Source organism: Chaetodon auriga, chromosome 7 (genome assembly GCF_051107435.1).
Source record: "Chaetodon auriga isolate fChaAug3 chromosome 7, fChaAug3.hap1, whole genome shotgun sequence".
NCBI lineage: Eukaryota > Metazoa > Chordata > Actinopteri > Chaetodontiformes > Chaetodontidae > Chaetodon > Chaetodon auriga.
In genome coordinates this window covers 3,722,902-3,749,394 of record NC_135080.1, presented here as the reverse complement: position 1 = coordinate 3,749,394, position 26,493 = coordinate 3,722,902, and the positions used below count along the sequence as shown (strand labels likewise).

The 26,493-nt window shown below is 44.5% G+C and overlaps 1 protein-coding gene across 1 annotated transcript; it reads right to left on the bottom strand.

The window, feature by feature from the left end:
- Positions 1–9: 9 nt before the first annotated feature.
- bcl9l (bcl9 like) lies at positions 10–25,986 on the bottom strand. The gene is made up of 9 exons (XM_076735336.1): positions 25,682–25,986; positions 9,415–9,488; positions 8,721–9,133; positions 6,240–6,362; positions 5,652–5,826; positions 5,397–5,481; positions 2,618–5,030; positions 2,268–2,522; positions 10–1,928 (listed from the first exon to the last, which is right to left on the bottom strand). Exons 3-9 carry the CDS (start codon positions 9,043–9,045, stop codon positions 736–738), a joined length of 4,569 nt encoding a protein of 1,522 aa, XP_076591451.1. The 5' UTR covers positions 9,046–9,133; positions 9,415–9,488; positions 25,682–25,986; the 3' UTR covers positions 10–735.
- Positions 25,987–26,493: the final 507 nt, after the last annotated feature.

Here is a 26,493-nt window from a genome sequence, read left to right as displayed (position 1 = left end):
TTTCTGTGATTGCATTTAAAAGATGTTTTATTTACCCAGTCAAGAAAAAAATGTTATTGTTGTCAGAAATCTGCCTTTTTTCTTGTATTTAGCAACTACTAATTAAATTCAATAAAAATTTCATATATACAGCCACTGTGTCCCCGTGTCAGTGTTATCAAACAACAAGAATTGACAACACAATAACCAAAACTAAAATCACCTTAGAGATCAGTATTATTCTATTTTTAGACTTCTATTAAAACACAGTTATACAGAACAACTGCAAACAATCACAAATTGCATCTTATATTTACAGCAAGTATATATATCTATCTCTCTATATAGATATATATAGAGAGATAGACAGATATATAGATAATTCATTTGCACAACAGTTTGGTAGTTGGAGAAAATAAATCAATGATATTAAAACAAATAGAAATTTGAGGCACTCCTCTCTTGACTGCCACTCTGTTCCCACAACAAATACACACATCTTTGAAATATACATATTTTACAGTATTTTAAAAAATGGCTTCAGATTTGTTATTGAACTGTGTTACAGTGCTTTTAAATATTCAATATTTTAAATTAGTTGTAATCCAAAATTTGAAGAGTATCACTGATTTATTGTTTATACAGTTCCTCTTTTGAAACATCTGCAACAACAACATTAATGAAAAAACTTGGACACAATGGGAAGGTAACCTAGCAGACACACGCTTTGCTTCGTTTTTTTTACAGTGAGCTGGATCAGAATGGCATATTGGCCATACCTCCGGGGCCATAGCCAATGGGACTGTCCAGAGACATTCCACGCTGTCTGAGAGACTGGGGGCCCATCATACCAGAATGTGGATGGGAAGGAGCCATCATGGGACCCTGAGGTGACATTAGAGGACCCTGGGGGCCAAAAGGATCCCCTGGAATTGACATGCTTCGCTGCTTGGCCTGCATCATCATAATGTTCTGCTGTGCCATCAGATTGTGTGGGTGCTGCTGAGAGGACATCATGCCAGCGTACGGATTGGAAGAATGGTGGAGAAGGCTGTTCGCCATCATGGCTTGCTGTTGCTGGAGTTGCTGCTGGGGCACCATGCCAGTCCTTCCCATCATATGTCCAGGGGGGCACATGGGGCCCATGCCCCCACCAGAAACCATACCCCTTGAGCCCCCCTGAGGAATGCCCATGCTTTGGCGTATTCCACCATGTGAGGGGTGAGGTGGCAGCTGCTGTTCAGCCATCATATTCTGCAGGTTTGCCAAGTGTGGGTTGGATGAAGGGCCACTACTGTGTGGAGGGCCAGAAGAAGACAGCTGTTTGAGGAGCTGCTGTGGAGTAGGTTGATGGGATGGTGGCCCCTGATGTGGATTTTGATGTGGCTCACTCTTTGGGAAATACTGAAGAGTGCTACTGGGCTTATCAGAAGGAATGATGCGGGAGAGATCAAACTCAGGGATCCCTGTATGAGTGGGTCTTATGACTTCACTTAGATCCGGGCCATCCCCCATGGGCAAAGAGGCAAATGAGTCTGAGGGGTGAGAGGGGCGTTGGAGGGGATGACCTTTGCTAAGCAGGTGTAACTGCTGAGGTGGTAGAATATCTTCATTGGACTGAGAGAAATTCTGTGACATTCCTCCAATAGGAGAGTGCATGGGCCCATGAGGAGGCTGCTGGATGCGAGGAAAACCTGCCATCTGGTTCTGAGATATTGGTGAATCGTTGCAGGGCCCCATTCCGTCAGGCGGGCCCCCTCCCATCATGGCAGAATTCATGGTAGGCATGCCCATGTGGTTCGGGGAAGAAAGCACAGGCCCTGAGGCATCATGAGACAGGTGCTGCTGACCTTGGCTTACAATACCCATGGGGCTTTGTGGATCACTGTGAGGACCAATGGAGCCCTGGGAGACAAGTATCTGAGATGCCTGGGGGTTCCCCATGTTTCCTGGTGATAAAACATGGCCAGCATGTGAAAAAAGAAAATCACACTATTAACATTTGAAAATAGATTGCAATTTTCACACATTAGACTTCTGAAATATTAAATAGAGGTCTACTCTTATTTCCAAACAGCACTACTATAGGCTGAGAGATCAGTGTTGCTTTGCTTATAAAAAAACATCTATGAATTAACACACTTGCATGCATTTGATCTTTTTCTGATGGCATGACAAAATCTACAAATGACACACTGAACACGGCCCATTCTACTGCTTCCTCTCTGCATACTGCCAAACTGTGTAATGGGTTTTTTGTCCGTGTAACAATGTCCTTGTTTTCCTACCTCCAATGCTGACACCAGATAGAAGAGGTCGATCTGGCAGAATCTCATCATCGGAAGTGGCAATTGTTTTGATTGCATCATGATAGAGAGGGGTAGAACTGGGCATGGCATACTTGGACATCTGAGACATGATAAGAGTTAAAGGATTCTGAGATGGAAGGGCATTGGGAGAGGAAGTAAATGGCATACTAGGATTCATAGATCCTGGCTGGCTAATTGGGGTAGAGTTGGAACTCCTGGGGGGAAGGGATTGGCCTGCAAAGAACAAGAAGCACATATGTATTTATTTCACAGCAATACAAGGAACAGCATTAATGACAAACTGCAATCACTTTTGACTTTGAATGTACCTGTCTCAGTGGAACTACTTCCTCCGTTTCCCACTATCTTACCACTGGTTGGACCACCTGGACTTGGAAGAGCTGTTTTAGGAGATGCCCACCCTGGAGAAGCCACAGCCATGGCTGGGGACTTGAGTCGTCCAGGAGAAGCAGACGGAGAGTGCAACACAAGGCTGGAAGACCCCATTACCTGGGGAGACTTCATGGAAGAAGAGGAAGGAGTCCCAGCACCAGACGCAGGGGGAAGAGGGGGGTGATGTCCTGCAGAGGAGATCTGTGAGGGTGACTTCAGTCCTGGAGCAGAAGGAGAAGGTAGGAGAGGAGATGCCTCTTGGTTGAGGGATGGAGACTTGAGCTGATGAGGAGGAGGCACTGAAGGAGAGATCATCGGGTTAACATTGATTGATAGGTCAGAGGGGTGCCTAGGACTGAGGTCCGCTCCCCTGAGGCCTCCAGTCATTGGCATATGACTAAGCCGCGATGTACTTCCCATTTGATTCGGACCTTGCTGGTCAGGCCCAAACATGTCAGGGCCAGACTGTTGAAGATAGGGCCCTTCCACCTGTCCTCCAGAAAAGGGACCTTGATTGGGAAACTGGAAGGGGCCATCAGGTCCTGGGATTATCCCCTTATTTCCCCCTCTTCCATTGTGTGAAGCTCTGATTCGTGAAATCTCTCCAGGGCTAAACATTTCACCTAAAAGCCCCCCTCCTGCAGGACCTCCTCTGAGCTTCTGAGATAGCATCATCTGCTGTTGTTGCTGAACATTCATCTGTGGGTTCATGTTCATTGTGAGGTTGCTCCCCAGAGGAGAATCTACCAAGTCTCTCATCTGAGGACCTCCTCCAGGAGAGCCTATAATCTCCCGTGAGCCAGGAAAGTCCATAGGGTCAGCTCGAGTGGAGAGTGGACCCCGGCCCATTCCCAAATTAGGAAAGTCTGGGCCCCCAGCATTGTCCATAATTCTTGAGCCAAGGTTGCCCTGCTGCTGCTGTTTAGCTATTCTGTCAAGCTCAAACCTGGGAATCCCCTGCATCTGCCGTTTCTCCATGATGCGAAACATTTCCTCATGCGTTAATGAATGCTCTGGGTCACCTTGCAAGTGCTGAGGAGGTCCAGAAGGGTAGCAGCCATGAAAGGGACCTCCACCACCTATGTTGTTAGGCATATCATCTAGCCAAATCATCCCAGGCCTGGTGGGCCTTTGGGGTCCAAGACCCTCCACTGATAAAACTCCCCCTGTACTACCTGGAAAACCACCTCCCCCAGGTGGACCTCTTTGCATTTGTCCCAGGAACCTTGGGCCACGGGGTCCATCTTGGTGCATGTCTATCATCCGTGCATTTCCAACCATTCCTCCTCCCATCATATTGCCAGGACCCCACTGCTGGTCTCCGGGCTTGCTGTGGTAGGGAGGAGGGGGTCCTCTCATCATCATAGGACCTCCATGCATGCCCATCTCGGTCATCATTCTAAAGTGCTGGGGATGTGTGGGGGGTTGCACTTCCTGTTGCCGTCTCTTCTCTAGGTAGTATTCTTCTTGCAGTTTCCTCCACGCCATTTGCTCTGGTGTCAGCCCTTCTGGTCCAAGTAAGGGACCCATGTCGACCCCAGGTGAAGACAGCTGGTGATGGGGGTGCTGTGGTAGGTTATGGTGAGAGTCCATTTGAGGGCTGTCAAGGGCAGGTCCACCAAGGGACTGTGTTTGCGAAATGATGGACTGGAGGGGTTCTTCATATCTCTTCAACCCAATCGGAGCCAAGGCTGATGACAGCATATTACCACTACTGCAATTTCCAGAGTTATTAGTACCATTGTCACTGTCCTCAAGAATAGCACCCCTTTCAGTATTGTTGTTATTATTTAGGTTGGAGGAGTTATTATTAGCATTATTATTGGAGGCTCCTGTGTCTCCAGGGCCTCCACTTGTCCCGCTGCGCAGAAGCAGCCTCTCTATATCTCTCAGTGTCTGCAAAGAGCGTTCCCTGTGTTCCAGCTGCTCTTTGGAAAGACCATCTGACTTCCCTGGGCCACTCCGCTGGCCTGTATCACTCTGTAGGTGTGCAGATAGGATGGAGGGACTCTCTGAGGGAGAAACAGTAGCATCAGGAAGACTCATACCCCCTGCAACCTCCCCATCTCCAGCTCCAGGGACTGGGCCTGCAGGTGTGGCAGTGCTCCCTCCCTCTGACCTATGGGCGATGATGCTGTTATTGCTGGAGGCTCCGCCAGGTCTGGTCTGAGAGGATTCATTATCAGAGTGTCCTACTGATGACGGTGTCCCTATAGGATGCAATGGGCCTCCAACTCCTGCAGAGGCTGGCCGTGGTGTTCCACTTTGAGATTTTGGGGTGCCTGTGGGTGGAGAGCTGCTGGAGTTTATCTTCTCAGACAGGTTAGGGAGCTTCCCTGATGGGTGACCCTGTGGCAGACAAAAGTTATTGGGCTATTAAAATGCTATTTTTATGCCAACAAATACATTTTTATTATTTTTAGTTGTAGTAGTATAGGTGTTACTGTTTATTTGCTGTTATGATACTTTATAATATACTGTCTATTTGTTAATTTGCCAAAACAACACAGTGAATTTTACTGTCTCAGAACACAAATATTCACAGAGGTGCAGAAACAGGAACAAAGAGGTATCTGAGATCAAAATAGCTAAACAAATTTAACTTCCCACATACTTTACACCTGTGGTCTCTATTGTGGTAAACACTTTTACTTTCTCACGGTTTAACAGTTTTAACACAAACTTGACATTGCTGCTGAGCTGTGGATGTCTGACCTGCTCCAACTTGGTGCGTGGAACATTTTGCTGGTGAAACAGAAGGATGGAATCTGTCTGTCCTTTCATCACTGCCTCTGCAGCACTGTCAAACAAACAGAGCAATATTGCAACTTAAATGATCAGTGCAGTTATCAGTGTTGAACTGGAGATCTAATCACAATCTAAAAAACAAACTAAGGCTGTTGATAAAGAAAACCTAGACATCTCTTCTGATGTGCCAGAATGGATCATGTTAGGCTAGTAAGTCCTCACCTGTTGGCTAGGCTGGTTGTGAAAACATACACCATTTGCTGTGAAGGCTGAGGTGGCTCTGCCTTTAGCCCTGGTCCCACTCCACATCCCATTACAGGACCCCCAGGTTCAGACTGGGGCCCTGCAGACAGGCGATCAGAGAGCCCCTGGATAGGAACTGCCAGCCCACGCTCTCCTTAAAGAAAACAGAAACACACAGATTTCATTGGTTTATAATTGGTTTACAGCTGTTTAGAATTGTACTGTCAGTGCATCCTTTGGGCTACAGCATCTAAACACTAGATGGAGCTAAAACACATGTAAAGTAAAAGGGATAGCCGTAGCACGCCAGGCTGACGTCCTCCTTTCAGTGTGTGTGTGTGTGTGTGTGTGTGTATGTGTGTGCAAGATCTGAAAACAGCTATGGATGATTTACAGCTTTAACCTGCTGTTGTCAGAAAATAAAACTGAGATGCAGCAGGGGATTTCTGCATGTAATTCATGTGGCCTTCACAGCTGTGGTCACAATGACACAAACGTTAGTGAGGACTGTTGCTACAACAGCAACTTGCAATGTGTTTCCCCCTCTGTGGAGGTAGACAGACTCACGGTGGGTCGCCGTGTGTGGTTTGTCTTCATCTTCCTCTGTGTCAGGTCCAGAGCACCATTCATCTCCACTATATGGCTGTTTCTTCTCCAGAACACAGCGCCGCTTACTGCGCATAACACCCTCTAGAGGATAATACACACACATCAATACATGGATAAGAACTGTCATAGTATTGTCCCTTCAAAGGCCATTACCAAAGTTATTTTGCTTTTATTATTCACCGCTAATGATTAAATAATAAAGAATTCACTAATCTAAACTCATCACTGTATTTTCCAGAGCCAGAGGCAAATGTATAACTGTCCTAATGCAGTTCGCCTTACCTGCTGGGATTTATAGGATCCCAGCTTACAGCTGCCTTGATAAATGTAACACATGACCTTAAATCTGATAAGGATGTCCAATGGCAGTATCATTTTAAATCAATCATCAAATGGACTTCATCATGAAGTAATTTCAGTGAAAGGTACCCTGTCATATCATTTAAAATTACAGATTATCTTAACCAGAGCTGAAGTATGTCTCTGTGAGCCCAATAGTGAAAACATTCGAGGCCTATAAGGTGAAACTCTGGTTCATGCACCCATGCTTGAACCATCACCTCTGTAGACATGCTCCTGCCTTTGTCATCAGAATGTATGCTTATACTTTCTGCAGTTTTATTCTTGCACTGTCATGGAAGAAGCTGCTATAAAACTATAAAACAGAAAGCTGCTCTTTTTACCTGAGCAAAAAGTCATAGATTAATAAATGCAGAAACAAACTGAACTTATAATTTAATTCTCTTCAATTAACAAAAATTAATCAAAAAAATAATAAAATTCAAAGTCAAAATTAAGCACCGCAATCATTTGCAGTTCTGCTCGTCTCCGTATTGGTTTCTTTTCACAACAATACGCCATGCATGCTCCTCACATCAGAGATGCAGTGTTTTCAGAAGCATGTGCTTGTCACATGGTGTAATTACGAATTTGTGTATGCACAAGCCGCTGTGCACCAGCGGGTGCAAAAAGCTGCAAGAAATATGTCGCAGCTTTCACATTTCCATATGGTAACCTGCAGTGGAAGAGGCAGAACCAACTTCTGACAGCAAATACAACGGTTGGTTTAACTCTAAATGGTGACAGGGAGGAAAAGTACTCTTTTACTGGCAATATCCCTGATTACTGTCACATATTTAGAGAAGCTCTATAAACAAATCAGTGAAGATTTTTCATTACTCGACATCTTACTTCTTGGCAGAAAACTATCTTCCAATAAGCACACCAGATGTGCTCGGGTAACCACAGACTTAAGGCTGAATGTACAGTCAGGAAGGAAGTGCACAGTGACAGTTCAGAGAAAAGGACAGCAGAGGGAGGGCTGCTACCTCGATACAGAGAGGCAGTAAGAAAGAGCTGACCTCTTGTCTTCTGTGGATGTTTTTTTTACCAGCAGTTGATTTATCTTAACAACAAAGTCAGCTGTTTAGCCACGTCCGCTACCGTGTTCAGACGATTTGTCACTGACAAGGTTTTGTCAGTTTGGTGGTGGAGTGAAGAGGAGGGAGGCTTGTGTTTCATTTTGTTTTTTCACATGCAGATCACAGGCAACGAGACTGAGAGTGTGTGAGTGTGTGTGTGTGTGTGTGTGTGTGTGTGTGTGTGTGTGTGTGTGAGGAGCAGGGAGGTCAAATGGAACCAGAAGAGATTTCCCTTCAAATGATCCACCCTATCTTTCATTCTCTCCCTCTTTCAGCCTCCGTCGCTCTTTGTGTTGGAGCCACACCTCTGCCTCTGAGTGCATCAAGGTGTGTGTGTGTGTGTGTGTGTGTGTGTGTGTGTGTGTGTGTGTGTGTGTGAGAGAGAGAGAGAGAGAGAGAGAGAGAGAGAGAGAGCATGTGTGTGTTTAAAGAGGAGGTTCGAGTCATGTACAGGAAGCCTAGATGAGTTTCACAAAATCACATTGTCCTCTGCAGTCAAACGCTCACGTGACCACGCGAACACTTAAATAAGCAACAGCAAACAAATGCACATCAAACACTTTGAACTGAACCACATCAACACAAATGATTACTGACACTCACAAAAAGGCCTTGAAGTCTTCCCGCCCACTAACTGTCTCCTGCTTTAATAACAACCTCTTTATGCATACGAAGTTTTCGCAACCTCATGACCCGTCTCTCTCTCTCTGAGCTCTACAGAAAGCCCAGATGCTTTTTCATCTGGGACACGTCACTGCAGCGCAGGCACGGCGCAAACTATCAAAAGCCAGGGGGAAATTCTGACGCTTCACTGAAAGGTCAGGGCTTTTCATCAAGAGAGAAAACAAGTTCTTCTGTCCTCTCAGTCCTTACATTCACTTCCTGCTGTGGAGGAGGTGAATGCACGTAATCTGGTATTTTGGGTTAAGATTTGGCTGATAGGAGGTTAAAGGAAGTGAACTTCTGCATACTTCGAACAGAAACACACCGTCTGTACATCCCGGCATGCACTCCTTACCTCCTTTGGCATCTGTCTCCAGGGCAGGAGGAACGGCATTTCTCGATTCACCAGAGTCCACAGAGATGCTCCGCTCCCGCTTGGATTTGGTTTTCAGCATACCTGCGACGCTGCTCACTGATTGGCTGACGGCCTTCAGTCCAGGGTTACCGGGGGAAATCTGGTTGGTTTTGACTCCATGGCTCCCGGCACTGACGCCTTTTGGACCCAGGTGGCCGGCAGCTCCTTGCTGCTGCTGAGCCTGCTGGTTTATACTGGGTATTTGGGACCGGCTGTCAGTGGTGACCTGCTTGCCATGATTGGCCAGTTTATTGTCCGGGTGCATTTGATTGGCTGGTGATTGAAGTGGAGGTCTGGTATGGAGAATAGCTGTGCCGGTTTGTCAGTGGAGCTCACATTGCTAACAGGAGACACTGATGGAGAAAAGAAAAATCCCGATCGTCAGTAACTCAGACTGAAAATCTGTTGAGTTCTTGAGTTGTAAGACAAATTCAGATCATTTCTCTACAAGGCCTTGCAAATGTTAATTAAACTGAATGTTGCTTCTGGGCAGAGTTTATAGGTACAGAGCTTCACTAGTTTATTATAACTTATTCAAAAAAGAAACCCTATATTGAGGATATACTGAGTGGATGATTAGCAGCACACTCTGGTTCTGGGTCAAGCCTTTAAAGCAAACAGCCTGCTCACTCACCTCATCTCACCCAGACGCTCGACTGATACACTGCCATGCTGTTCTCCAGGACACTTCACTGACCACACAGGGACCTGGGGGACACCAAGAGAGTAATATCATCAGTACTGCCAGATAGCAGCCTTTACAGTCAGTGCTATCTGTCAGTGTGTGCGCAGTCAGCCTGTGGGTCAACATCGACTTCATGAGCAAAGACGGAAAAGAGAGAGAAGATGCCAAAAGATTGATAAGAGACCAAGGCCGAAGATACATCGAGGAGTGACTGTTCCTTTAAGGGAAAGAGAGCAAAGACTGAGTTTGAGCTGGGGGAGGAACCTGTAGCTCAAAAGTAGCTCAGCGGCGTTTTAGGTCCCTCCCTCCACCAAACACTGTGCAAACCACAAAAACTCCACCACACATTCCACAACACTGTCTGCAGCAATACCTGTCTCTCCCTCCCTCCCTCACTCTCTCAGCTTTGCAGATTGAGTTTAAGCACTAACTGGCAAAAACTGATTACCTGCTCATTACAGACTTTAACTTAGACCTCAAGGGTTTGATGTGTTGTTTTTAATCTATTTTAGTGTGACCTGAGAGCCCGGGTGACAAGGCCTGTGCCTCCAGCTCTCAGATATCTACTTCCAGCTTTACTGGCAATGTTAAGGAATACAAACAACCTTAAACTCAGCAGGATTCAAGCTCAACGTTAAGTACATGAGGCTTTGTCTGGGTTCAAGTCCATAGCTGCGAGCTGACGCCCTCTTGACACCACCACCTGCCTGTGTCCATAACCCCGAACTTCTGACGTTCACGCTCATAACTCGCATGTACGTCGAAGAATTTGTGTGCAGTCTACGATCTAACTGTGCACAAGTTCTCCTGCTGTCTACCCCACAAAAGCGCGTATGCACAGAGCTTTAAACAGTTCTTCAGTACTTGCAGGTCTCAACAAGGCCCTTCCACACCTGTTGCTGGTGAACAATAGTTGGTCAAAACAGTCAACACGGCCTGTTCAAAAACAGCTAGCCGAGATATTTGGCAGACATACTGCAGATCTCATGTAAACACTTCCACTGGTTTACATTTTTGGCCGATGACACAATCCCACCGCTGCGCACAGCACAGCCAGGCAGGTCAGCTGTCCCGCTGTAGCAGAACCATCTGCACGGCTCACTCACCTTGACAGGTAATGGTAAACACAATGCTGTAATTAGTCATTAACCAACACGAGCTCAAGTCAGCACAGAAAGGCGCCTTGTTCGCCGGCTGAGGACTCCATCACTCATTAACTCAGACTGGGACAGTCAGACGTCACTCCTGTTGACAAAGTGTGACTCACTTGCTTTGTGTAACACAAAGCAGAGGCGGACTAATCATATGGTGAGTTTCTGACCTTCAAGTGGACAGTTAAGAGAAGATAGGCCTATCTGAAGTGAAAAGCAGTCTCGTAGACACCCAGTCATTTCTGTAGCTGATATGATCAACAAGGGAAAAGCCTGCAGAAGTCACACTGACTGCAGTTTGAGCTGTGAAAGAACTTACAAGACATCGAAGTGTAAATGTAAATGTTGAGTCTCATCTGAACACTTTGTAAACCTGGAGTTAGGCCTTGCACTACCATTATCCCCACTCCTTGCCACGTGAATGAACCTATATTTAAGTAATCAGCCACAAGGAACATTACAGTGTCTTTAGAGGAGCTTTTTCAGGCTGGATGAGTCTTTACTTGAGAGGGTTTCGAGTGGTTTTTAGGTCAATGAAGTAACACACCAGTGTATGCAAATGATTACAACCATTCAAAGCAATCTCGCCTTCATGAATATTATGGTATGTAATGAATGTTGTTCCTTGACCTTCTGGAATAGTAGCTAGACGAGGTGCTGGTGTGACTAGAGATTTTTGGTTAGCACATTAATGTTTAACTGAGCTGTTGTGCAGTCACATCTCTCAAACAAAGCAGGTTTCCCTATTCGAGCCAAGAAAGTGTGTTTGTACAGTGCTGTTTACAGGCTTCAAAAATCAGTTTGTTTGGAAGAGTCTCAAGAGCCAGTTTCTGTTGCAACATCTGGAGAAAAGTGCTGCAGTGCGCTGCAGACAGGAGAGGACAATTAAAACCATTACGCTTTGAACAGTTTATTTTAGATCACAAAGAAGGTTTTGCTTAAGATTCACAAATTAAACTACAAATTAACTTAAGTACACAAATTAGTGAGTAATACGAGGATACAGGTTATCAATTTGAGGCCTATTAATCTACAATTCCTTTGTCACACCTTGATTACACACAGGTGATTCCCTTTCAACTTATTATGCAACTTCTCAAAACAACTGGTTGACAGCAGCTGAGGATTTCTTTTCTTTTGACCAGTGTGAAGTAGAATTACCGCCTCGGTTTTACACCAACCAGCCAAGTTTACATGCACGTCTGTCCAGAGATTAAATATATGTAGTGAAGAAGGAATTCAACAAAAGGTATTAAGTGAATTTTTTGCGATAATGTTTTTCCAGAGGACTGAGAAAAAGCTTCATCATGCAAGTCAATGAGCTTGTGGTGGACAACAACGCTTCAAAGATGGATCTCAGTGCAAAGAAGCTACAAATTGTAAAATGTTGATGCTTCACACGCATCTTCAACCCGGCAGCATAGAAGATCTTTACAATGAGCACAGTTTCAAGGTGATGCCAAAGACTATCTCATCAAATGTTCAAATGCTTAAAATGTCATGACGTCATCATTTTATCCTCTGAGACATTTGTGTGAAACTTTATCAGAATTAGCACATTACTTCTTCAGATATGGTGTGTTGTGTGTGGTCACAGTGACCTCTGACCACCAAGATCAAATCAGTTAACAATCGGGTCCAAGTGAACTTTTGTGCCAAATTTGAAGAGATTCCCTCACAGCGCTGCTCAGATCTCTTGGTGGGATGGACGGGCGGACGGATGGACGGGCAGCATAACGCCTCTGGCCTCAGCTGTCACCAGCATGGAGGCATAACAAAGCCAACCACGTTCACTTTGATTCAATGCTATGAAACAGAAATATGTGAAGGGGCTCAACACTTTTTCTGTGTACTGTATCTGTGCCGCATGTCGAGCAGCAGTACAGATACAAGCAAATCTGACTTGCATGTTCTGCTATCAGCTCTCATTATTGTTTATAAAAAGGCGTCGACTAATCAGACAAACCTTCGGCACTAACACTAAACTTAATTGGCGTCATCTGCATTCATTACATCCTGACCTCGACCAGCATAACAAGACATTTAACAACGAAGCTTGAGACATGATTGGTACTTAATTATGGTGGCATTTGAATGAGGGAATTAAATCAAATCAGCCTAGCTGCTATGCAATTAATCTGCAATAAAACCAAGGTTGTAAAATCAAAGTTAATGTCCCTTAAGGGAGGTGTTCTCCCTTTCCCTCCCCCTTATCCGGTCAAACACTTTCTGCCAAACACGGCTGAACGTTCACTTTCAGTCTACGTTTGTGTTCATGTTGACAAGTTTGCAGCTCTCCATCTGGCCTCACAGGCTGCAGCTTTCCTTCTCAAACAGGGTCTCTCGTAGTTCTCATCTCATGGTTTTACAACTTCTCAATGGCAAGAAAATCTGCTCTCATATATTTGTTTCTGCGGGTCCAAAATGCTAATTGCACCAAACCATTTAAGACCTTTATCCTACAGATAAGATAGATGGGAACAGAGGTAAAATGACCAACATCTGACACCAAATGTGAAAGAGATTCTCACCCAAGTTGAGCTGGGAATACGCTTCAGGCCCCCGCAACCTGGAAAAGGATAAACAGCAAGAGATACTGGATGGATGGATGGATGGATGGATGGATGGATGGATGGAGGAATGGATGGATGGAGGAATGGATGGAGGGAACCTGATTAAGATCCAAGTCTTATGGTGCAGAAGAGCGTGCTGACACAGTTTGGAAATGTACAAATCCCAGTTTAGCTTGTTATGTAGAGGGCACTGGCTCCTATGGCTAGCCACACACACACACACACACACACACACACACACACACACACACACACACACACTGTTTTAATCATTCCTCACACTGTTCAGAGCTTAAATAAGAAATACAGCAAAGACATTTGACTCCTGGATTTGCTTGTACGTACGCTGATCAGCAGGTAACATGTTAACCTGCGAGCTCACAGCAGCGAGATGGAAGTAAGCACATAATTTATAATAAGGTGCAACCAGATGGGTGCAGGGCTGCCAAGTTCCTTATTGGTTTATAGCAACAAGTGTGAGAAAATAGCCCTGTGTTGGAGTCGATAGGCTTAGCTGTCACCAATAATTCATGAATAGATCCTGGCAGGTCCCTTTATGAACGTCTGCTGTGCTATTCAAGCTGATTAAATACTCAGGTTTAAGCTGTGTTTCATACCTATTTCATGATAAAGGTCATAGATGCTGAGCCTGTTTAAATGGCTTATGCCCTGGCTTCAGGTAACAACAGTGGTAGAGCCAAGATTTAAGGAGCAGCAGAGCCCGCCCACAGCACGGCAACATGTGTGATGAGATGCTAAATGACGCCTCCATGGTCCTCAAGACCAGAACCAACAAAGACACTCATGTGGTGAAAGTCTGAAATATTTCATACTCACTGACAACATGCAGAAAATCATGGAAATGAGAACAACCATGTTGTGAATTCAGCTGTACTGAAACACAGAGAGCAGGAGGACAGTGAAGGAGGTGGAGGCAGAGAAACCAGCTGTGTGGCAGCAAAGATAAGAAGACAACTTTTTCTGTAATCACGCATTTCAAATGTAGATGCAGCCAATAATACAGCACAGCTGTTGTCATTATGCTATATTTATGTTAATAAAGCATGAAATAATGATTTCATCAGCTGGGCTGTCTTTCCCACTCCTTATCAGATGTTGGCTGTGATGCACAGCTCCATTGGTTGCCAACTCAAAAGTGGGTTAAGAAGAGATTTGATCATTTATAAAAACTACAAAAAAAAAAAAAAATGCTTTCACACCGAAATGTGTTTTAAAATTTAAATGGCTTAATGTAAACATAGTATGAGTTATCTGGATCCCATCAAATCTGGCAGATGAACTGCAGAAAACCGATTCTAGTAGCAAAATATGCACAAAAATGAGTCATGTTTGGCCTTCAATTAACGATTTATGTGCTTTAATTAACAGAACAGAAACAGTCTGCATCCTGTAAAATAGATTTCAGGGATGTCAGAAATAAGAGCTGCTTAACAGCTCAAATATATCCAGTAAATAAGACTGTATTAAACCGATTTCAACTGTCCAACTTGACAACTTTCACTGCCTCTGCACTGCATTATTCAGTGGCAAACAAAGAGCAACGATGTAGAACTGAACTCTCCAGAGAAAGAGTGTCAAAGGGAAAAGGCAAATGTAGTGAATGAAATAAAGCCAGGCAGTAATAAAAAAAGTCATCTGAAGGCATCAGCCCACTAAAACACAGTGGCTAGCTTGCTGCTAACTGGTTGCTCCTCACTGACTGTCCAGATTACCCACAACAGCCTGGAACTTCAGCTGCATCTGCTGGAAACCTCGATGGTATTCATTTGATAAAATGAATATACATAAAAATAATAACAGGTACAAAAGATTATGGTAATTTAAGGGGAAAAATGTGCACACAATCAAAAAATGTTTCCCACAATACCTACGTCTGTACAGCCAAATTATCCAGACAAGTCAGTGTCAGATCTCAGTGTTTAGCCGAACAGCATCAATAGCTTTGTGTCGTATATTTAATGTTAAAACTTGGTTTCAAATCTTAAACACGACCTTGAATCCAAATATGCGAAAATAAAGGTTAAATTCTGAGTAAATACATCCTTAAGTATCATCAATTAAGAGTTTAACAGTAAAAACTCAGCAGGGCTATGAGGGTTGATTGGACTGATCAGATCTGGTTGACAGGCTAAACCCTGACTAAAGCTCAGATGCACGTTACATCACCTTTTCCCAACATGGACTTCAAGCCAACATGAATCGTTCAGACAGAAACACAAATACAGAAAACTCTGGACTGAAAAACTCAAAACTCTCCTAACTTTGGCAGAAATATGTGGAGCTCATGTAGGACCAAATCCTAGAGAGTTTAAAGCTGCTTGCAAAACAAAAGTTTTCAAGGCCTTTAAAGTCACACCTGTATCTCCCACAGCAGCCTGAAGAAATGCAGAAAAGAGTTTCAGACGTCTCGCACCACCAGTGAATTAAGCATTGTTCAACATTTTTATGCCAAAGTGGAGCCAATCTAAAAAAAAAAAAAAAAAAATGTCTGCAACCGAGGCAGGAGAGATAATCACTGTTTGCTGGGATTAGACAGGCTGCTGCCTTTGCTTGCAACAAAAAGGTTTTGACTTACACCTTACAAAGCAAGGCGTGGACAGTTAAAAGAGACAGGCAGGCAACACTAAAGTCACTTTATTACTGCCACTGTTCGCGACGTGCACATTATCTATCGAGTTACCAAGAAGAATCATGCAGCCGAGAGAATCCAGTCCAACTAACAACTGTTAATTACGCCAAGATGCCCCGATGTGCATTCACACTCTGATGGCTTTATTGGTTCAAAGAAGTGATCCAACTGGTGGTTTCTCTGCCGTTTATTTGAACGCACTCAGAAACAAATCAGCGTGTGCCCGTGAGACAGAGAGCCAGCAGAGAAAACACAAAAATACGAGGGACAGCAGCATTATGTTCATGCCCTGATGCGCAGGGCTTCGTCTCACTGCCTTCTTTGAAGCATGTGAGATACTTATTAAACCCTTAATCAAACACGTTTCTGGAGTCGCTCCCTTTAAAGCAGACATCAGCTGGTCGAAGTCGAGCTGTTGGCCAATCAACAGATGTGTTTGGACATAAAATGTTGTCCGTCTCCCTTTCCTCATCTGACATTTCTGCAAATTGTTTGGGAAACAAATTCAATTTAACCGTTGGACCTGGTCCAGATGCATCCAATCACTGCTCCAAACAAATTAGGGAAATGATTTAATGAGTTTGAGTATCCATAGCATGTGCTCTTTACGTACAACGCCAATTCGCTTACGGCCGTGATGATGAGTACATCTACACACAAAGCAGGCAAACACACACAAGCGCACGCTCCTACATTCCTTCACATCGGTGGAAACAAACATCGCTGTTCTCACTTCGGCCTGAGGGTTTGATGAATGAGTCCAGTGAATTTGCCAAAAGGTATTTGCCTTTAAGTGTGGAAAACACTGCCGTCCTATTTGTTTTATTTCAGCTGAACAACAGGGGAATGTCGTATTCTAAGGAAATCAGGATTTATAGTTGTGGTGTGTGTGTGTGTATGTCAGTATGCCTACGGTAAGAGGTCGAGCTCCTATTTAGTCCCAGTGGGTCACACAGTACTCTGTATTTTTAGAGCGAGCTGGTATTAATAGACCCAGAGAGCCCTGGGAAGTCAGGGCCAACAGTGAGAACAACATACTGAGCCAAGTCCAAAACACAGATGCCACAGTGCTGCTCTGTGGACCGACACCAGCAAACACTGAGGCCAAAGTGTTTAACAGTACTGATGAATGAATAATGTGTATGACGCAGGAGCGCGCAGCCACACAGAGACGCACAGTTGAAACCTTTTTTGACATCAGCTGCTTGACAAACTGCATTTGCGCATGGCGCCAGTCGAAATGAAGGCTCAGAGAAATAAGGCAAATAAGTTAAATGTGCTTGGCCACTCTGTACTCTAATTTAGGACAAGGCCACGGTTAACAAAACATGTATGACTGTTAGCAAAATAAATCCTGTGTGAAGGACTTTTCTGAGTTTAAACAAGTCCCTGCAGGGACGTCCAAGTTCTTCTACAGTTCGTATCAATTATTATAGCAAAGTAACAGGACAACCATCGACACTCATGTCAGGTTCACCGCAGGACATCTGTTTGGTTGAGCTGGAGGTCCAGGCTGTGTGTATCTGTCTAAAGGCTGGAGGAGCTTGGACCTTCAAGATCATCCAAAATATATGACAGTGAGTGAGTTAGCAGCTTCAACTGCTTTAGTATCAAACAGGCAGGAAGTCTTTCATGTGACCAAATCATGGGCTGGAAGAAGCCCAGCATAAGAATATTACGCTGTGATGAGGCCAGTGGACAGTATGACCGATAAGAGGCAGCACTGATGTTTCTAAAAACTACTCCTATCGTATCAAATGTTTCCAGGTAAGCATGCAAGTGTTCTCATTTGAACTCTCTCGCATTCATATTGTTTCCATATGTGTTTCCACATCTTCACCCCAAATGGGCTCCCACCACCAGAGTTTCCACTCAACCACATCATGATCAACATATTTCCACGCTTCATGTGAACGTCTAAGCAGCATCCTCCAGAAGGACTGCGTATACACGTACTCTGACAAGTATCATTAAAGAAGCCTGCGCCGGATATGCGCCGCAGGAAACAGCAAACTAGTTGTTTTTAAAGTTCCTGATTCTGAGTAACTTTCTAAAAAAGGACTTAAAGAAAGCTCAGTTTTACACAAACATCGTCATCGTCCAAGAGTCCAACGAAATGTACTCATCACTGCTGAACACGTTAATCACTGAAGAACGCTGCTTCTCACTCGTCAGTGCGTTACTGACAAATGAAATCAATTCGAATGTACAAACTATTTTTTCTTTTCTGAAAGAAAGCATTAATGTAAACATCCTTTTCGCTGCATTACACAATGCTCACTAAAAAGTCAGCGTACAGTTCTGGTTTGTCACGACCTGCTCAAACACACAACACAACACACGTCTGACGCCTTCCTCGCCTGTTTTTATGTTACACATGTCATGTGGGTTATGTGGCTGGCGTAATGACTCCCTTCATGTGCACACACACAAAGGATGCAAACAATCCCAAAACTGTCACCCTTTTCACCACTTATCACCCAGAAATTTCAGCATATTTTTGTGTATTTCACCGAGTTTCTGCTGGTGAATCCACCTGTGGGCCTCCTCCAATAAATTCAAAATAACCATGCACCTCCATGATCGCACTGTGATTAAATTAGGAAGAAAAGCAATGAGTGGCGTCACATCTTGTGAACATAAATATGCGTTTTAGTCACTGATTGTGCTGCTGCACTTCTGAAATGAGCAGAGCTACAGTGTGCAGCCACCATGCAGCTGAACACATACAAACAATCCTTGATCACATACAGCGAACAACTTCCTCAGAAGAAGCAGCTCGATGACACAACTGAAACTGAGAAAAGGACTCTGCTTCTCTGCTGCAACACAGAAAACAAAGTTTAACCTCTTGTTAGAACAGGGAGTTTTTAATTACATGTGCTCGAGTGGTACATAACACTATTAAATGCTATATTAAAAAAACCCCTCAGCTCAGTGAGAAGTGTCTGCACACAGAGATAAATTTCAGACATCACTACTGACTCTGTTTGAAGTGTGTGTGAGTTGTTTCAAAGCAAAAACACAAAGCTGAAATTTAAGGCAAACACAATGTTTCTTCTGTCAACGACTGCACTGTTTGCAGCCATGAAGCTTCCAGAAAAACCAACAAGGATGAAGACGGGCGCGCTCTGCTGGGTTTTAAGAAGTCGAGTCAGCTATCAGGGCCCTGCCAAACTTCACTCATGGAAAACCAGCTGAGGACAAAAATGCGAAAGCGCTTCCAAGTGATGGCCATCGGCACATTTGGAGTGATTATTGGTGGCAGCGCCCAGTGAGTTACAGCCTTTAGACGCTCGCTGATGAATGAAACTTCAGATTTCGCAGGCTTCTGTAGCAATCAAACAAAATCGAAGGGTGAATAAACAACATTTCCCTCATGTCTCTCTCAACAATGTGACCGGTGAAAGGTCACTTCAACCATCCATGTCTGATAACACAGCGAATATGAAGTGAGAAACTGCCCTCCGTGGTGGAGAAATCTTTTGGTGTTGATGCAGCCAATGTGAATGTTTCCTGCACATTGAAAACTCGTAACTTTTAAGTAGAGAGGAGACTATATTTGTATGCTGTCAGAGGCTGGAGGCAGGGAAAGGACACAACTGGAACTTGTTCAAAAGTCTTGCAGGAGTAAAAAAAAAAAAATATATATATATATATATGTATATATATAATGCGTGTTTGGCATTTTTGGTCAGAGCACTCAAGTCAGCCTGCTAAGAGTGTAACAGGCGGGGAAACCCTGCTCATGGATTATTGACCACATTCAGCCCTATAGCCATATCTATTTCTTGATTTTTACAGTCTTGGCCATAACATGTTTTTATTTCCTTCCCCTTTCCTTCAATCACACACTGGTTCTCTTCTCTCAACATGCACTTTGTTTTTCTGCAGCCTTGTGTCGTAGGAAAGAATCAGTCTATGAGCATGAAGAGAGCTTATTGCAATTCAGCATCTGTTTGAACAAACATCTAAATCTAAAGTTGGTCCAATGTTACACTTTTGATAAGGAGGGAAAAGATAATCAACAAACTCTGTCTGTGATCTGCATAGCTGCCCTCTCAATGCTCACTCTGCTCATCCAGTAGTACTGGTTGGAGGTAAACTGCAGTGCATTATGGGACAGCACACAGGTGACAGCCAACAAAAAAATCAGCACACTAGGGGGGTTGTGGCAGGTTGCTGTGGCAACAAAACATGTCATGGGGCTGAGTAAATAGGCGAACCAGTAGGCGATGTGCAGAGAGAAGGGCCTGCAACACAGGAAAGGCCACAGAAAAAACGAAAAGTGAGACTTTTGTGAGGATCTCAAAGCATTGCTGTCTTTTGATGTAACAGGCCTCACTGAACGGTGACGACAAAAGAGATGACCAAGATGTACCTTCCTTTTCACACCGGGGGAAAACACTATGACCTGTACAAGAAGTAGAGGGTGAAGCAGAGGAGGAAACGTGATATTTTAGCTAAAATATTTACTAATTCAGTGAAGCCAGAACCAGCTCCTATTCATATGTGCTTGTTACAAAATGGTAAAAATTGTGCATGTATGCATCATATGTGTTCTGGACAGGCTGGACAGGCAATTTACACGAGATCTGTTGGCATACAGACACTGATAAACATCTCAACAGACTGAAAATGGAGAAGACTGTCGGCACCTAGTCCATGGTTCAGCCTCGGCTCAGGGACAGGGAAGTACTGGGCTCATTTTGTACAGAGGGTCAAGGGTTGTATCCTTTCCAACACATTCTGGGAAGAAAGCCAACTAGAGCAAGGAAAAAGACCAAACTGCTGCCTCGGTACAGACAGAAGGGAGGCATTACAGCACAGAAGCAGTTGGAAACAGAAGGCTGATGGACAGAAGTCTTTCAATGTCAAACTGGATGCACACCTACCAGTCTGCTCACGAGAGGAGGACCGGTCTGTCCAATCAGATACGGCGTCTTGGGTTTTCCGAAAGGTCAGAGATCATCATCAATCTCAAAACAACGCTAAACCATCACCAGTAACCAGCCTAAACATAACCTGACCGTACCTAAAATAACTTACCCTAACATTAGCCAAAGTGAAGGACAGAAGCGCTACAACCCACAACCCAACCTGACCCCAGTATGAGCTTTAACTGGTCATAAGTGAAGACAAAGTGGTCAAGGCAGATGTGGAAATGTAGGTGTCCTAACCTGAAGAAAAGATGTAAGCTGTGAGAATCTTAGGACGGAAAAGAGATGAAAGAAAACCAAAGAAAGAGGAGAAATCTTGGACTGAATAAGCATACTTGCAATTATTGCAACGGATATAAACTGGATGGGAAACATCATCAAAATGTTTGCACACGTTTGGCCTTTGCTTGCTAATTTGCAGTATACTCTGTACAGACAGTGTAAACTAACCAGCCTTAACAACAGCAAGAGGGTTTGACAATATTACATATCAACTGCAAGTAATGATATGATTACAAAGCATAGGACAAGAAAGCTTAAGAGGATAGAGGTGATGACAGATGTGCCATCCGGATGTCGAATCCCAGTTGGAGCCTTTTTGTTTGTGCATTTTGCAATACACACCGCGTAGAGGGAATAATGGAATACACTGTGAAAGCCACACAGAGCTCCATGAGACCAGTACAAAGATAAACTACTGTTGTGCATTCATACAGCAGACAGTACAAGTCAAACAAGCATCTATCAGTTTGGGAAGAGTTCAGCATTCACATACCAAGAAGTAACAGTGATTTTCTGCAGTCCACTTGCTGAGGGTCACACAGAGTGAACAGCACTGTCACTTTCTCTGTTCAAAGCTGTCTGATGTATTGTAAAATATCTGTCTGACAAAGAACCCACGGAGAGCCCATGGCCCACCTTGGTGAACCCATACTGGTGATACTGCTGAGCCCCACCAGTATCTCCCATTTTGGCCAGCCTGTACATGGAAGACCTAGAAGAAAGAGCCCTGAACTCCTTCACAGTGACAGCACCGAGCCACAGGTTTAGATATGTGGACGACACATGAGTCAAAATCAAAACCCAGTAACATCAAGCTCACAGGAGAGGACGTCAGGAACAACAGCTTGGCCTTTTTGAACTGTGCCATACACACTGAAGAGGACAGGCGCCTCAGCATTGGAGAATACAGGAAACCCAAACACAGGCCAAAACTTACTTTTTGAATCTCAACACCCACTGGAGCTTAAGTTAGGAGTTATCAGAATCCAGCAACAATGAGCTGATAGTGTACCAACAAGTGTCCAGGCCCAATAGAAGGAGCACAGACATCTGAGGGATGCACTTAAAGCTTGTGGACCTTTGTGAAAACAGCCACAAGATTCAGCAGGAACACCAACACTGCAGATGATGAAGAGAAGCAGAACAAATGCAACATCGTCACTCCATACATGGCTGGAGTATCTGAGAAAGTCAGGAGGATTTTCAATAGACACAGCATCCCTGTGCTTTTAAAACCCAGTAACACACTAACACAGAAACTGTTCCACCCAGAAAACCTCACACCCAAACACAAGACAAGAAATCCAGTGTATGCAGTCTAATGTACATCAGGGAAACTAAACAACCATTAAACAAACGCATGGCTCAACGCAGGAAGGCCAACTCCTCAGGTCAAGACCCAATAAGGGACACTCTTCGAGGACAATAATGTCATAGTTTGGATACGGAGGACAGATGGTTTGAAAGAGGAGTGAGGGAGGCTACCTACACAAAAAGAGAGAAAGTGTCCCCGAACAGAGGAGGAGTTCTACAACACCACTTATCCCCCATGCCGTCCTTGGAGCTTCTCCCAGGAGATTTCAAAACAACTCACAGTTGGCCTCATATGACAACTCCAAAGACTGTCGTGTAGCCTCAGGTGACTCCAGTGACTAACGTCTGCCATCACACAGCCAAGAGCACTTACAGCCCAGGTGGTCTTAATAATGACCCCACAGAGGTTAAATACCTGGGACTCCCCACCGGGCCGGTAGACCTGAAGACACCTCCTGGATGTTTCCAGAGCCCAGTTGCCCTTGATTCAACCCTTCTTGGTTAACTATGACCCATATGACGGAGAATCTTCACGCACATCAACCAGAGGACACAATACGTGCCCACCAATACCGGCAACCCACCTGACATGGTTGCAACTTTTCAATCACAAGGTAGCCACACTCTTAAGCATACCCTGCTTTATTGTCTATTCTACTCTAAATGGGAGCATAATTTACAAAATGAACATCATGATGTGTTGAAAAAGACTCGAAAATAGCGACTGAGAGCATAAACTCATTAGGAAAATGTAAATCAAGTGAGAAGTGGGGTCATTTTCTAATAGACTTCTATACAATCCGACTTCTTATTGCAACAATTGGAGCGCCCCTCGGGCCATTAGAAAGGGTGAAGTATTTCTGCACTGGCTTCACTCTTCAGACCCAGGAGGCGACGTCCACTTCTCTCATACAGTCTGTACACCTGGCCGTGCTCTTTAGTAAATCATATATTGTCTTGTGTTCACATTAGTTTTGAACAAGTTCAAAAAAATATCTTAACAAAAGCCTCCACTGAGACTCGTCTTTCGAGCATAAGTAAATGCTGAAAATAAGAGATGAACATCTGGCCTCTGGCACCCAGGAAACTGTGTTTAGTATCTGAGGGTTAAATCCAAGCAAGCAACGCCACAGCGTGCTTGTAAATGGACCAAGACCTGCGTGCTCACATGGTGTCAGTGTGGTTATCTGATGCACACCTGAGTTCAAATGGTACCATTCTCACGTGATGGAACAAACTGAAGTTAACGTGCCCGAATACGCTGCTCTGACTACGCCTGGTGAGACTACAGGTTGAGGAGCAGCAGCAGTGTGTACAGAGCACTTCTACTGACCAAAACTGCATGCAAAAATATGCAAAGGATAAGCATACAGAAAGGTACAGAACCATAATGCAAGTACTTTCTATTCAGGGATTAGACTGGGGCCTTGGTTTTTTTGTCTCTAGGCCTTCAGAGTCCACTACTTACGTGTCTTAGTATATTCTGTCGCGTGGAAACGTTCTCAATATCACATTATTCTTTCATAGCTCACCTTAGCAGTGCTCCCTGTAACTCACCCCAAAGTTCTCAGATCACCTAACCAGATAAGAAACACTTTGTCAGCAGCTCACCAAATCTGTCTCTGCTTGCAGCGGAGCAGTGTGTGTGGAAATGCACTGGCTGCCACCTGCTTATTCATTCAAATCAACTGTGCACCAAACAAAAGGCAGGAACTTAGTGTACACTTTTAGGTACACGGGCCGTCTTACTGTGACAGGAAGACTGACTCAACATCACCTGGTTTGACGCTTGTTTTAGCCCAGCAAAGTGTGTTTAGAGGCTGTGGAAACAAATTTCCTCTTATAGATTAGAATAAATTGTCTATCTAATGTTTAATAAACTGGCCATGCAGTTTGCAAAGTGATGAGCACTGGATGGACTAAAAACCAGAAAACATTTGGTCTATCAAGCCTTGACATGCCAGAGTAACTGTCTCACAACCTCATCTACAGGGACAAAACACACACAAAGACAAAAGTGACAAATAAAACAGGCTTGCACAAAGGCCTGCGCGTAAAAGTCAGAAAAGAAAAAGATGCTCTGAACGAGGAGACATTTCACGTCCAGCTGAAAGCAACGCGCAGTGTGCTGTGGCTCTGAAAGACAATTCGGATCAAGTTGCAGACTCTGTTGGGTGCTATATATAGCTCACCAGGATATTGTAGATACACAAACAGCATGAAGCGCCTGTGCACACACACGGAAAGAGGAAAGCTGGAGTATCTCTGTCTGTGAGCAGGTTCAAGTGCAGCATTATCACACCATATTCAACAGGCTGGACCGGGGCAGGGTCATGGGTCGTCATAAGTTTGCTTGACTGAGACCCCACACACACACACACAGAGACACACACGTATATACATACATCCAGAAAGAGAGAAAATGGGTGTGTGACAGAAGAGAACACAAGCTGTATGACAGCCTTTAGCTATAAAATTAGGATAAATATAACTGTAAGACTGGAACAAAGTGTCAGTGGCATCATCATGTCATTTTGAGATTTTACCTGCCAGGTGTGAGCCTGACCTGTAGCTCAACGTCCAGCTACAGTGACTTCAGTGTGAGTGAATCAGAGCTGGGCAGGAAACGAGAGTTAAAATGACACATGTTGAAATGACAGATGTGTTTTTTTAAGGCAACGTTGACCACGGTGGCAGTAAAGTGGCAGACAGTGTTAAGCAGCGGCAGCATTAGCTTCGTCTCGGGCTCCACATGCCCGCTCCGTGCTGAAGTGACAGGTATCGTTACGTCTGTCACCTCCTCAACACGGTTTAGCCGCTTAGCACAAAACCATTCAAATGCTGCTTTGGCTCAGATTAGCCTGCTGACAAGCTAATATTAGTAATTTACACATCTGGATTGAAAACGTCCTCGTCGGCAGTGTGTGAACGCGAAAGCACAAAAGTGGAGCAAGCACCGCATTCTCGTTAGGAGAATTTAAGGACACATGCCCCTGGTGTGAACCCCAGCGCTCATGAGTGGAGACTTGCTGCGCCAGCCAGGTCCGCGGGCTAACTTAGCATGCTAATTCATGTCTTCGCTAGGCTACTTGCTTGTAAAGTGACGCCGCCGTAGCACACATCTGCAGGCGAACCACTGCTAGCTAACGGGATTTGAACTTTGTTATTGGCTTGCTAGCGACCCGAAGACTTCGTAAAAAGAGGGGAAAGTTACTCGAGTCCACACGTAAGGAAGACGGCTCCGAAATAGGCGAACAGCTAGCATGCCTCGGCGGTGACAGTGTTTTGAAATGCCGTGTACTGTACCTGGTGTCTGAGATCAGAAGAGGCCGATGTCAGGACTGACGGCCAGTCGACATTCCCCGGAGTGGCCGCCGCCACCGCTTGCTCCGCTCGCCGTACCACTGCGCAAGATGGTCCCGATCCCGATGTTTGATAAGAAAGGGGCTCGGTGCAGTTTGACGGACGTCCAGATGGTGATAAATAACACGGCGTGTCTAGGCTGAAGTTTCGGCTGAAATCAGAGGACGCGTCACCTTGCAGCGGTTCATGACTCCCACTATTCAAGATGTAGAAGGGCAGGACGTTGCATTTCTCTGCGAGTCCATATCACTCCCAGCCGCTGACAATAATTAGTGTGGCCACACGGGCATCCGTATGTCACTGTGCTGATATGTCATACTGGACTTCTGTGCAGGCAGAGTCGGGTTTTTACACTCTCTTTAAAATTATTATGGTCGTATTTATAATTTCAATTAACGCTGACGGCAACACGTTGAAATCAAATCTTGTCAGACTGTAAATACACCGTGGGTGCCTTTCCTGGAACAGGCGAGAGTCAATCAATCAAATAGATATTCCGTGTTTTGTTACCATCTGATTAGGCCTATCTGATCCAGCAAATCACCTTTTCCATCTCAGATCATGTTTCTAATGGACACCATCCGGGAGAAGAGCGATGCATGATGACAGTTTCTCAGTGGAAGTACAGAAACACTGCAAACTGAGCTCACACTCTTTGGGTTTTGGGGGAACCATTATAAAGTTACTCAGAGTGAAGATCCAGTTGTTGCACTGGTAAACCTGCTCTTTCTTCAGTTGAATACTCCCTCTGGTGG